At 32.7% G+C, this 14,862-nt stretch overlaps 1 protein-coding gene across 1 annotated transcript; it reads right to left on the reverse strand.

Annotated features, from left to right (window-relative positions):
* Positions 1-176: 176 nt before the first annotated feature.
* On the reverse strand, positions 177-5,231 carry LOC145614959 (uncharacterized). The gene is made up of 6 exons (XM_081670038.1): positions 5,014-5,231; positions 4,819-4,913; positions 2,909-3,170; positions 2,563-2,756; positions 1,111-1,298; positions 177-796 (listed from the first exon to the last, which is right to left on the reverse strand). The coding sequence occupies exons 2-6, from the start codon at positions 4,911-4,913 to the stop codon at positions 510-512; spliced, it is 1,026 nt and encodes a 341-aa protein (XP_081526164.1). The 5' UTR covers positions 5,014-5,231; the 3' UTR covers positions 177-509.
* Positions 5,232-14,862: the final 9,631 nt, after the last annotated feature.

The raw sequence follows: 14,862 nt of genomic DNA on the forward strand, positions 1-14,862 counted from the left end.
ATAACAAAAACTTCCCCTTTCACGAAATATGAAAACTAAAAAAAGTATATCTTGAGACTATACATTGAAATTTACCAATAAAAATTGTGACATTCTTAAATTTAGGATTAACGCAGTCAAAGTTGGAATAGACAAGTGTAAACAAATGATGCATCAAATGATAAATGGACGAAGTATTGTTGTTAAAGATTAGTCTGTACTCTGAAGTTGAAAATGTATTTCACCAAGTCAAACAAAAGTTGAAAAATAACTGTATGTGAATACAGTAATGGAAGATAGCGAACTTGGTGTTAGACCATTAATCCAAATGAGAACTCTATGAATCAAAATCTGGTATTAGCAAATTACAGGCTCAAATAACTGATTTCTTAGTTTGACATCAGGAGCCTCTTCGAATTTTAAAAATTTAAACCAGTAGCACCATTCGAATCAACTGGCACAACTGAATCAATAGCGTGATCCTTAACAACGCCATGCCAACATCCTTAACGGTTTGATAAGGGACTTGCTTATTTTACCTTCTTTGTAAGATCAGCAGTTCGGTAAATGGCATCATCCTTAATGAAGCTCCACCACAGGTAGGTGAGGGGAATGGTGCTGGCATGCCAAAGAGCATGTGCATCAACGAATCCTGCATAAGGTGGGAAATCATATATCTCCAAAAGCATTGCAAGTCCACCAGATATGACCACAAACCACAGCTTCCACCGCGAAGGATGATGAGAGACACCAGCCCAGATTGCCCATATGAGAAGCTGGGCAACAGCCATGACAACACAGACTTGCATGTTCCATCCTGTTTCCAATCACAGCATGAGTAAGGCCAGATAAAGGGGTAAATTACACAAATACAACTATAAACCTAGCCATAAGCTGGATACATGTATACTAAGTTAACAGCATGAAATGGTAAAGTAGGTACTTCTAAAAGAGACAATATTGTACCCATTCACTACAGATCTTTTTATGGCTTTTTTCACATTTATAATAACTTAAGGACCCTAAAGCTGGAACTGACTTATATGATGACTTGATGAGCATATTTTAACCTATAGAGTAAATTCATATCATTGCATGCAATTTTGAAGGCAGGCCACTTTTAGTAATTACCATAATCCATTTTGTAGTAGTTCAGGTACATTATGTGTGTGGCTATGAAAGCCAGAAGTGGAGCAGCCACCATGACTCTAGCAGCCTCATCTCGAACACGGAAACTTCTCATTATTGAAACAATGAGTGAATACCCAAGTATAGCCACTGCAGATGAGTAATCAAACTTCTCTGTTAAATCAATGTCTCTGCAATTCAAAAACCCATATTGATCAGTTTATTGTCTTTGATAATACTCCATAATAGGAAAAATTTTACTTTTAGTCCCTACAAAAGCGAGTGCGTAAAAAACAGCTATAATAATAATAATGCTGCACCAGGGAAGCAATGGCTCTCTCTCACTATATTGCATCAAAGAGCGATCCCCCAGAGAATACAGCACTTTAAGGGTTCTATAACAGTTACACAGCATAACTTCATAAGAACTACGACCAGACAAGAAGCTTAATAACTATTCAATACACCTCTCGTGCATCTTCACAAATATCTAAAAGTAATTGTAGTTATTGTACGCAATTCAACCCCATGACCTGGGGAGTTCACAAAAACACTGGAGGAAGCAGGAAATGCAATTCAACCTCAATATGAAAGTAGTTACTACAGTTGACAGCTGGTTATGTTAGGATACTCAAAAAAAAGAAACTTCAGCTCACTAAAAGTTTAAAATGAGCCTTGCTTGCTTAAAGATAAGGCTACATACATCTTGACTTCCCTAGACCCTGCTTTTGTTCTTTAGTAAATAATATATAAGGTAGCAGTGGTGGTTGTCATACATAGCTGTACTACTGATATTCATGCCCTGCCTAACCTTCAATTTTTCTGTGCAAATGAGGATATTAGCTAGTTCTAAATTTTCCTTCTTACTCCTTGCTTTAACCCATTTGGACTATATCAATCAGCCAAAACATAGAATCAGCTTCTACAAGATACATCAGTCTTCAAGAACAAATCAACAAACTAAAAGGCTTTTCCCTTGACATTAAAAAATCTAGAAAATGAAAATCCAAGTGCATTTAACTTTCACTAGAGCACTACTTTAGGCACCATGACTTCCTGCCCTCAAATATACTCCCACACAAGATAGATCTGGGAGGCCTAGAAATGATGATGAAACAGAAAGTCAATAGGTAATATGAAATTAGGTTTGTTGCCTGGAACTTATGGAGGCACCCTGTGCCCGCCCACTTCCAGAGGTAAAGTTATCGATGTTAACCATTTCAAAGTGCTCAAACCTAACATGGATAAAGAGTTCGCTGCTGAGATTGCAGGCATCACCCAGTCAAGGTAAAGAAAAAGGGAAAAAAAAAAAAAAAAAAAAACTTCTTGAAGATGACTAAGAATAAAGGACTTTTGCTTCCCACTTTTCCTAATAATTATCATGTCTTTTAACAGATATGTTCAATGAACAAATTAAAAAAGATAGCTTGAATTAATTTTAAGAAAAAAGCTTACCGACTGTGGAAAACAGCACTCCAGAACCAAGAATTAAGGGATAGGAAGCCGTAGATATGCCACAAATTGGTGTATTCATAATAAGTTCCATCTTGCTTTAGGGGAAGCTTATATTGTAGAAGGATGTAAAAGGAAAGCCAACCAATGAAATGCATTAAGAGGTTGAGGATAGATAGAGCCACTGAAACAGGTTCCTGCAAAAATTAACTGCTGACAATGGATAAGCCGGACATAACTGAGCAAAATCAAGTTCTGACCAGAACTTTTGTTGTTCAAACAGGTTTACTGAGTGCGCATTTCATACAAAGTTTATCTACAAACTTAACAGTATGACTGTATGACATACCTGAAGTCCCAGTACACGTGTGAAAGGCCATTTTCCATGATATTTAACAGGTTCCAGACCAAGTGATTGTCTTTCTCTTTCTCTGTCAACCATGCAATAGTAGCGGCAATCGCTGAGGCAATCAGATTGTTTCCATTTCAAGTAAAGAGGCTCTTGCATGTACCATGGATTATGGACTGAACCACCATCTGAAGAAGAATTGCATTGTGGAAAGCATTTCTCACCAATACACCCACTGCTTATGCACTGATTCACACAAGACCTGCAAACAAGCCCAAAAGATGAGGTTTATGAAGGAACACATAATGCAACATTCCATATAAGAGAAGAAAAGAAACTTAAAGCAGACAGGCTACAAGTCTACAATTAAAGGAAAATCCAAAATGGTTGCACATGAAACTTGACTACAGAATTATTGTTACCAATTGCATCGCAGAGGCATGCATGATTCCTAGTGTTTCCAACAGTAAGAAATGAATAAATCATACACTTCAAACAAAGAGAATCATCAATATCATAGAAAGAATCAACCCCAAGATTTCCAAAAACTCTAGAAGAGACAAATATATTAACATGATGCTTTCTCTCTCACCTTTACAGATTTACTTCCAGTCTTATCCACAATAGCCTTAGTACTAGAGTCATCAAAAGAGGAAATCTGACTACATAAAACTAACATTTTGAGCCTCTACTTCCTTAGTACAAGTTATTACTTGTATAAATAAAGGTATGAAACTGTACTGCTTTCTAGTCCAAGACCCTCCTTGGGACCAGCTTGTTTCAAATTATCAGATCCCTGAATTTTACTACTTGAATCAATGCAATTATTGAGAAGGTGTTCTGATGGACCCTAAAGCGCATTTTATAGAGCTTTGCACACACAATTTTGTACTTCACACGATATGTCAAACAAGAAGTAATCACAATCGTAGAACTTATGTTTCGCCACAAAGTCACTTCAAATAATACACCTTATGCACCTCCTCACCCACCAATTTATATAGCACGTCACCCTCAAAGTTTCTTGTGGTCCTAAGGGGCTTATCATGAGAATTCAGAAGCCCTAGACTAATCTCCCAAAAACCAACCAGCCTACCAGGATTATCATATCCACCTTTAGATAAATTCGACCAAGAGCCACAATTACCCTTGCCAATATCTAAAACCACGTCATCCACCACCCTTAAAATCACAAACCTCAACTTCAACCATTTCCTCACTAAAACATTCAAACAAAAAACCAAGGTCTTCTTACACGTCCCACAATAACCTACTTCAAAACATCACCCATCTGACCAAGTTTCTGCCTTATTTCACACAATAGACCCCTAGCAAAGGAAGAACCAAGCATCTCAATCACCCATTACAAGCACTACCACCCCATCAAATTCATGTATTCCCCTTATCATCTCGAACCATCATTATTAAGTTGAACATTACATAATTCAAAGGTTTGATCAAAGTTACAAACGGTTCATCAGGAAAACATCGTCAAAGGAACTGAAGAATAGAGCACATTTCATACAAGAATAACATAAATCAATTAACTAAAACTTGTTAACCCATTTCTAGTTTTCAAGTGAAGACGACGAAAACGACAAGCAATACCAAAATTATAGGATCTCTATCTCACACTCCCAAACTTTGTTTACAGTTCTCCAAATTTCAACACTAAGCTGAAAATTTTACAATCACATCATCTGTAAGTTGCATCACAATAACCAGAAAATTGCAATAACGAGAATTATATCAACATTACAACTATACTCATACCTTAATCAAAATAATCATATAACTAAGTATAGTAACAATCGTAATAAAGGGTTTCAATTGTATAATTAAGCTGCAATTAATCCAAATAAAAAAGTGCAGATTGAGATTGACAGAAATAAAATCAAGATTAGGGGTACCTGTAAAGTGGATCGGCATCACCAGCACTAGCATAAGAAATCCGAATACAGCAAGAAATTACCATTAACAACAAGATTGACCAATGATTCAACATCTGGGGTTTAGATTAAATTCAGAAAAATCAGAGATTAGAAATGTTAATGCGAGTATTGTAATTTCAGTAGCAATTAAATTGAATGAAGATGCAAAAATACCTTTAAAATGAGTAGAGTTGCTCGAACTTTATGGCTCTTTCTTGCTCTGAGAATGCAGAGATTCAGCAGGTGCCGATTACTGAATTCCCAACCAAGCAACCATATGTGTTCTCTCGGTTTTTAGTCTTGTTTCATATACGCAATAATAGTAAGGTGTGATCCTTTAATCGGCACGTTTGTTAATGCACAAATTGAGTTAATAGGTTGAATATGACTATAGAATATAAAGCTTGTATGTATTGGACATTTGGACCTATATCACCTTCTTATAATGCTGTTTACAATTCAACTGAATTTTTCATTGGGATTTGGTGTTAAGGCATGTAATTTAAGTCTCACATATAAAGGATGTAAGGAAGTGATTATTTGTTTACGATTGTCCAAAAACTAATTAGTGTGGAATAGGCCTAAAGCAGAACAACTGGTGTCATCTAGGACTAGCGCATAAAACACAAAATCCAATAGATGGCTTAGTGCTTGGACATGCAGATGTAGAATAGTGTGACTCCATGGTATTGGGGTCAAGCCTTTTTTGGCAATGTTGTGGCGGTGTGAGATGGTTACGTGGTCCTTACATTGAAAGATGAAATGGTAACTTGTTTATATAAGTGTTTATCTACTCCATTTGTTATAAAACCTTTAGAAAGGTGCGCGAAACAAATCCTTTCAGGATAGACCAAAAGTGGATAACATCATATTAATATAGAGTGAACTTGGTCGATCCTGGTCTAACATCTGGTCTATTCTGAATGTCAGTCATGAGTACAAAAAATAATTACAACTTTGTTTACGTGAATCATACTTCCCTATCCATAAAAGAAGTTTTTATTTCTCCTAAATTTTGTCTTCAAATAAAGTTTTCAAATCTAACCCAATGTTTTATTCACTAAGTATATATAAGTACTCCGTATGTTCTTATTTTTAATGTTTAGTCGATGCACATGTAACATTGAGGATTTGAGGATGTTTGATAAATGCATTTTGGGTGTCTTTTTCATTTATTTTTGATTTTTATAATATGGTCAAACAACAAAAATACAAGTATATGTTTGATAAATGGTCTTAGCTTTTAGATAACTAAAATCCTAGCTTTTCAGCTAAAAGTAAAAAAGTTGATTTTATTAGTGGATATTAGCTCTTTTTTCTCATTTAGCTTTAAACATCCAACATTAATACATGTATAGTAGTTGATTTCACCAAATACATTTATGGAGAGTCAATAGTCAAACAACTAACATCAACAACAAATACAAGCAACTAGTCAAACTACACAAGTAAAATAGCCAACAAGCTAAGCAATAATTGTCAAATTAAACGCCCCTATTACCATTGTATCTACAACCCGATCGAATGGCAGTGACACCAAATTGCTAGAAGCCTAGATTATTGTTGGCTCTTTCATTTGTTGTCAAAACAGTTAAACTTTGGTGTTTAATTACTCATGTAATCTATTGATACATCATTCTATTATATTCGATCACATCTAACATGTATCCCACACAATATTTGTAAAGAGGGTGTTCCCGACGTAGTTAATACCAACTCATGCATAAGCTGGCATACTCATTACTTCATGTCAAGGTCATAAAATGGATGTGTGTCCTTATCAACTATTACACAAGCTTGATTATGAATTTGTAATGTATAATTGAAATACCGTGTACCATTACTTTTTTTTTTTGGTTATACTTTCATATCCGTGTTCGTATTTGTTTTGGGGTAATTTAGCCAATCATATATACAAGCATAATATTATGTTGAGTGTACTTAAAAGCTTAAAAGAGATCCTTGAGGAGTCAGGGGTTGGTTTTGGATTAGCAATTAATCGAAGATTGGAAAGTAATCAAAGTAAATGGCAGCACCACCCCCTACCACCAAGACCCACTTAGGAGGTGGATCCTACAAAGAGGGGGACAGATGAGATGTAGGTATCACCCTCTCTCCACGTGGCAAACCTCATCTTGTCAACCTATGTGGCATTTTTTTTCCTTGAATTCCGCTCTCTTGTTCCAAAATTGTCCAACACCAAATAATCGTAATTGAAACTGTAAGGGCCTATTCTGATTGACTGAACTGAGCTGAAGTGAACTTAACTTATTGGAGTTGAACTTATTATAGCTGAACTTAACTGAAATGAATTGAAAATAAGTTGAAGAGAACAAACCCTAAAGCTGATAGTAAAATCTCAAGATTGAATTTATATTTTATATTACACTCAGCATTAGATTTTATTTACATTCTATCATCATAATCTTCACATAAGACACATTTGGGAATTGAATACGAATGTAACATATACCTTTCTAAACATACTCAACATTAAACATTTTAAAGGATGTGAATGAGAAATGAAGTCATCACCCATGACCTTCGTTTCACGTAAATTCTTGGCTTGATACTATGTCAAAATACTAGCTAACATAGTTGTTTAAGATAATGCTTAAGTATTCTATTAGGCTTTACATTTTTGGAGTACGAGTAAATGATATCTTGATGATAAACATATTGTATCATATATTTGTTGAAATTAAGCCCATGCGGAGGTAGCTTAGTTGCTCATGTATGTCTTATTGTATAATTATTCATAGCATATTATAAGACGTCTCATTAAAAAGCTTGTATATATCAAGTAATCAAGATATGTCAATGTCCAATGATACATATTAAATTTAAACAAGATGTCACATTTACAATTCTCCACTAAAAAAAAATGACACAATTGAATCTAAGGGTCTATTCTCTTCAGCTTAATTTCAATTTAGCTCCAATCAGTTCAGCTCCAATCATATTAGTTCTGTTCACAGCTCCTAATTTCCTTATCTCATAAAATATTCATTTCTACTCTATTCAATTCAGCTCCAATCAATTCAGTTCACCTCCAATCAATTAAGTTTAGTTTAATTCAGTAGATCAGAACAGGCCCTAAGCCACAAATCAAAAAAAAAAAAAAAAAAAAACATTTAACTAGTCATTGGTTATTACGGAGTATCTCTCAAATACTACATAGTTGCTTTAATTTGATGAATACGAAGTATAAACTTTCGTTTGCACGTTATTTTATTTTTACCACCAAAGTTAAGAAAGCGGAGAATTGGACGCCCGTGGTTTAAACCTATCATGACGTCCCTCAGTACGTCAGATTTTGCATAATTTACTTTTGTGTCATGATAATATGACGTCATAATTTAGAATAAGCTAATTGTTGTGTAATTAAGAACTTTAATCGTCATGACGTAGCAACATAAATTGACATTTTATTGGTACATGTATGTTCAATACTAATCTACATACTTTATTATTGAAGTAAAGTTAATTTGTACAAGACTATCAATAGTAGTAAATTCATCAAAGCATTATGCATGCGGTTTAAAGGTCAACACCGTTACAAATCTTGCTATAACGTACATTATGCTTCCATAGATTTTATGGATTAATTAGTTTAGAAAAATGAAAATAATAACATTTTAAGAAAGTCCTTATCATTTTGACATCTTCTAAATAATAAGGATTTTTTCTACAATTACGTACCTCTTTTAATTTTATTGAAATTATTACATTTTAATTCGTATTACTCCATTTAAGTTCAATTTTGTTACAATTACGTACCTCTTTTTATTCAAATTATTAAATTATAATTCAAATTATTACATTTAAGAATATCTATTTCTCTACACTTTTTGGTTGCTTTGAGAGAATATTAAGCACATACGATGTACTTCATAAGAGAATATTAAGCATGTAAGACATATCTATCATACAATCTTGCATGTAACATGACTTATTAAATAACCAATTAGTACCAGCTAGCAAATTACTTGAACTTGTACCTTAGTTAATAAGAAATAATAGATGTCATTATATATTAGTTGTCGGCTAAATACATAAGTAATCCCCTTTTAAAACGTGTTAGCAAACTATTTAAAATAATCAACAATATTAAAAGGTTTGTCTTTTGGCCCTCAATTATTTAATTTAAAAACAAAAAAATCTTTAAATTGCCGTATAAGTGTATAACTATCAAGCACACAAACTTTTAATTGTCGCGTAACAATCAAGCACATACGACGTACAACTTTTCGTGCAATTTTTTTTTTTTTTTTTTTTTTTTGGAATAGTTTTTGTACGATGCAAATGAGATACGACTTATACGAGTAATATAGTAGAAAACTTGAAAAAGAACATAGAGATAGAGAATGTAGAAGAAATTCAGAAGTATGATTGCCTGTTAAAATAAAAAAAGATCATAATTTTATTCTCTAGGGAAGGAGCAACTTAACCATCATTGTATTTCCAAAAGTGAGTTATGGAGAAGTGAGAACCCTAAGTACAATAAATGACAAGTCACAACTCACAAAACTAGCCATCCCTCATGCTCTATACATAGTAATGGACTGTGCAAGGTGGGATACTCGATCTGATAATTGTGCTACGAGTATTAAGACCCTGTTCTCTTCGGCTAAATTTTAGTTTAGTTCAGCTCAGTTCAGTTTCTAATTTTCTTTGCTCATAAATAATTCAGCTTAGTTATGTTTAGTTCATTCAGTCCAGCTCAATTCAGTTCAGTTCAGCTGAGTTCAATTCAATTCAGTAAATGAGAACAGACCCCTAAATAATCGGTACAATAACCCTTTCCTTACCATTCTTTTTATTATACGTACTTAAGTTATTTTCTTAAACCCTAAGTGCTTAAGCTACTACTCCCTCCGTTTTTAAATACTTGCTCTATTTCTCCATACGCGGAGTTTTAGGAGAAATTGGAGAAAATAATAAAATATGGAGGTAGTGGGGTAGTTGAGAAAATAAAAAATTGTAATAAATAAAAGTAGTGGAAGAATAGGAAGAGAGAAAATATTATGTTGGGTCCACTAAGTGTGAAAAATGAATTAAATATCGTAAAAGTATTCCGAAAAAGGAAATGGAGCAAGTATTTAAAAACGGCCGAAAAAGAAAAGTGGAACAAGTATTTAAAAACGGAGGGAGTACTATTTTTCTGTGTGGATGGTCACACCGTATGGTTGGGGTTTACTCGAATTACTCAGTCAAGAGTACCTCGAGTTACTCCTGAACAAGTAACCCCTCAAATAATCTATGATTGATTAACCTCTCGAGTTACCCTGTCTGAGGACAAAATATTCAATATAAATTAAATTTATCGGACAAAAGAGAGAATCTAGCTATAGCCCAATATAATGAAGATATATTGTATGTAGAGGGGGGTGGGGGATGGGAGACAGAGACACAATAGGTTAGCGTATCCTCGCAAAATCTCATGGCTAATCATTTCTTCTGGCTATATTGCCTATTGATATGATTTTGACACTCTCACTCCTTATCACCCTCTTTTTTAATCATGACATTTTTGTGACTATGCTCTACATTTTTTCCTAACTTAAGATTTTTTTCGTGTCTCTTTCTTTTCTTCTTTTGTACCTCTATCATCCATCTTTTTCTATCTCATAATAGGGATAATCCACTCAAGATAACTAACGAAAGTTCAAAGAAACAAGAATTAATTAAGGAAAATTCACTAAAATTAAAGGAAAATACTTCTCAAAACCATTCTAGTGTGCCAAGGAAAATCATGCATGTCTAAAGATATAGGCACTCAAATTCTACCAATTAATTGAGGATACTTGGAGGTGAGGATCCCCTTACCTCATCTCGTGCTTTCAAATATCAAGTCCACAAATAATAGACAAAAACAAATCCGTAACAGTTGATATGTAGTTAGGTCGTTCTCCTTATCTAAAATAAAACTTTACCACAAGCTTGTATTATTTTTTTTTTAAAAAAACGTCCCAAAGAAATAAATTGAATAATTATTGTAAGCCCGTAGAAATACTTTTCTTTTTATTCTATTTAATACCGTACCTTGGCAGTCAATTCTTGCTGCAGTTTGATGAGTGCATTGTGTAGAATTTAGAACACATGCCGACTAATCATTCTAGTTTTGAAATTAATAATTAGGATCGATCATATCTAGATTGATTAATCATGACTATTGATAATTGTGTTCTTATTGCTTAATTAGCTAGGAACTTTGCATCTTGTAAAAGATAAAAGCTAGGAACTTTCCACTGTTTGCAGTAGTTAAAGGCTTATAAACGTTAGTTATAGTAGCCATAGCTCTTAATTACCACACTAATGAAGTCATGATGACTCGTGCATTGTTTTTAAGAATTATCTCTTTCTTTTTTGTACGTATGATATGTATGTAACTAAAATTATTTAAAAAAAATATTTTTACACTACTTCATTCACTTTAGCTAATTAGCTTGAGAGAATTCAATTTTCAATATGAATTTTATTTTTGTAGATGCTAAATAGTTTACCCTTACCTAAGGGCCAAACTAGTACTTCGTATTTTTCACTGATAGAGAATATTCTAATACAACATTGAAGATACACATGCACTCAATATATGGGTGCATTCTACTTTAAAATTTATTATTACCATTTAATTAATGTGTCCATTACTCAATATAAATTCAATAATCATCATATTCATGGGAGAATTGTATTTATGTTTGTCCATGCAACTACTTCGTATATAATTACCCTCATATCCCCTTCTCATAATACATATTCAGTAGTCCATAGCCAAAGTGTCGAACCCTAACCATGCACGAAAATGAGCTACGAAGTATTTATTCAACCTAAATTCGGCAAATGATGGATTACTCTAAATACACAAGTGCACTTCTTTGAAATAAAAATCTCATTTTAGTTATACATTTGGACAGGCTTAATGAAAACAAATTTCTCATTTAATTTCTTCAACATATTAAATATTTGCACTTATAGAAGTAAGTATCCATTTGTACTCCTTCCATATGTTTTACTCCACTTTTGTAGCATTATTTAAGAAGGCTTATTTAAGAATAATGCTACAAACATTTGTAAAGGTACAAATAAAAAATTTCCAAATATACACAAAAATTCCATTTACATAAAACTGGTCAAACAAAAAGTTTAAACAAAAGAAGCAAGTCAAAAGCAAAATAAGAAAATCCGGGGATATAGTACTGATAGAAATACAGATGAATAATAACATAACATTATATTTTTGTTGGTATCTTTATTTGCTAGGGTAACTGGCAGTCATCTGTAGAGAAGTTGCAGTCCAAAACATGTGCTTGGATCGAGCCAATTAGACTTTACTTTACATACACATTTTATTCTTTATAGTCAATCATCTCACCTGCTACTATATTGACAGCTATCTATCTACTTTGATGGTTTTTAATTCACTGCTCTTAAAGAATTATGGATGTTGTTTGTGTTATCATATCAGGTATGTAGTGTTTCATAAATCTTTCTACATTTGGATTAGAGAATCTATATAGACAGTCATCGTTTAATTGAAAATATGAAGTATTGTAAATTTTTCATGTAATAATATTTTTTGCAAGTGATATTTGAGAATTAGGGCCTGTTCTCTTCAGCTTAAGTACAGTTCACTTCCAATTTCCTCCTCTCATAAAATATTCAGTTCACTTTAGTTTGGTAAATCAGAACATGCATTTACTGTTGTATATTCTTTCAAGGTGATTATTTGATATACGAGAGACTTTTAATTTACAAGAACTATTAAACCTTGTTTCAAAAAACTGACTTTAATTTGCTAAGATTTTTTTAACTAAAATTTGGCCTTGCATGTAGCTTAACTCAGACATGTGGTAAATAGTTAAGCCATTTGGTTAAAGCCAGCTTTTTCATTGATGAAAAAGAAAAAACAAACTAGAACACCTTTATTATTTATGTAACACCTTTCGTTGTTTTTATCCTAAGATTGTTACTCTGTAGTTTGCACCAAAATTTGATAAGTAAGCTGATGATCACTAAATATCATATTTTTATGCAAAGTTTGCAAACTATTACAACCAATGAATTAGTAATACTAGCTAGCTAGCTGGTCAACTTAAATAAGCAAACTGAACTAGTGATTTAGTGAACAACCAATAAATTCCAAATAAAGCCGTAATAATGTAATATAACCACAAGATTCAAGCACACACACTCATATACTTTTCAAAATGTCACAAAAGTCTAGCTTGAATATCTATTACCTTAAAAAAAAAAATTAGAAATAAAAGTGTGTTTAGCGAAAAGACAATATAGAAGGCAAGTTCTTATATGAAATGGTAGAAGAAGCTTAATTTTGTCAATAAAGTCACCCCATATCCCTTTGTTATCTCATTTAAGGTATCCTCATTTCCTATAAGAAATCACCACGTCTCACCATACACCTATGACTTATCTCACATTGTTGAAGTATATCCTAGCACATAACACATGTAAACGTCCCACATTATTAAAAGTCGAGAGAATCAAACACTTTATAAGGCTAAGGAGCTACTCCTTCTATTGCCATGTGATTTTGGATGAAACCTCCTTTGGATTTGTAAAGTGGACTTTCTCTCCTAGTTTGCGGGTGTGGCCCAGATGCATATTTACCACACACAAAAATTACTCCGTAGTTGAGCTTACAATGCAAGTTCTCTCTAAAGCAAGTTAATCAATTGCATATTATGTTAGTGGACCAACTCAACTAAAAAGCTTAAGTTGATGGTTGAGGCCCAGGAATATAATAATGTTCATTTATACGGCTTTCTTCAAATTTAACATTCATGGGCATGGATTTGTGAAATAAATCCTCTTAACTTACAATGGGTTTCAACATTATTATTGACCTAGCTATCCATATAATTAAAAAAGGAAAAAAAATAAAAATAAAATTTGACCTAGCTAGTATAACATAATGATGTATATACATATATTATTATACATTCTATTTATCATCATGGTACATATATAAATTCATAAATCATAATTCACATTTCACAATATAATTAATTCAACCAAACTTAATAAATAAAAAAAAAAAAATTCAAGATACCCAAAGGACTTGAAATTGGAAAATACTTTTTTATACACAGCACGTTTTGGGTATTTTTAATAGCTTACTATTAAAAAAAAGTGTGATAGTCATTTTAGTGGTAAGGCAATTCCATGCAAATGAAAAAATGGTGCAATGCATATGTGCACACAATAATTATTGTGGAAATAAATAACAAATGAAAATAATGTTGGAATATTAGTACAAAAGCCAACTATACTATATTAATGTTTCCCATGCATTTTACATTATTTTTTGCCTCCTTAATCATGGACTTTTACCATTTCACATTGGATTTGATCCGCACTATAACGCAGTACTACTTCCTAATTAATTTAAATGGTTTTCCAAAACGACAATAGTATGTTATAAATATATTAGGAGGAAAAAAAAAATCAGAGAATGAACTTTCATCAAAGCAACTACAAAGGAACAAAATGAATACAATACACTAATTCATTTTTTAGTGCCATAAAATCACCGACTTAATTCAATGACTACACTTGAATTTCTTGCTAACTTACCCATTCAATGACATAAAACCTTTTGTTTGGATTTAGTTGTCACGTTCGTTATTACTACTGGTTGTACTAAACCATTCTGGACGAACTTAATACTTTATTTTTAATGGCAATTACAACAACTCTCAAATCCGGTTGTAAAGAAAGATAATAAGAAGAAATAGATTCATTTAACCTTAACTCAACTTTAGTTCTTGTACTAGTACTAAAAACAGTTTCTATTGGACGCGTAATTAAAGTCATCAATTGTAATAATGATTTATGCAATGAAAACAGATTGATCCAAAATTATGAACAAAAAGTACCATTCAAATGTGCATATAATAATTTCACTTCTGATTAACATAATTAAGATATAAATAATAATTCAAAAAAAAGGAGAGAGAATAAAAAGATGATATAATAATTATAATAATGTGCGTGGTTGAT

The sequence above is a fragment of the Chenopodium album genome, chromosome 25, assembly GCF_948465745.1.
Source record: "Chenopodium album chromosome 25, dcCheAlbu1.1, whole genome shotgun sequence".
Classification (NCBI taxonomy): domain Eukaryota; kingdom Viridiplantae; phylum Streptophyta; class Magnoliopsida; order Caryophyllales; family Amaranthaceae; genus Chenopodium; species Chenopodium album.

Excerpts from the sequence above, each read along its gene's own strand:
- LOC145614959 (XM_081670038.1), bottom strand. The coding sequence starts at position 4,913 with ATGTTGAATCATTGGTCAATCTTGTTGTTAATGGTAATTTCTTGCTGT. Across the intron at positions 2,757-2,908 it reads CACGTGTACTGGGACTTCAG|GAACCTGTTTCAGTGGCTCT; the intron begins GTATGTCATACA and ends TAATTTTTGCAG. Across the intron at positions 1,299-2,562 it reads AGTGCTGTTTTCCACAGTCG|AGACATTGATTTAACAGAGA; the intron begins GTAAGCTTTTTT and ends TTTGAATTGCAG.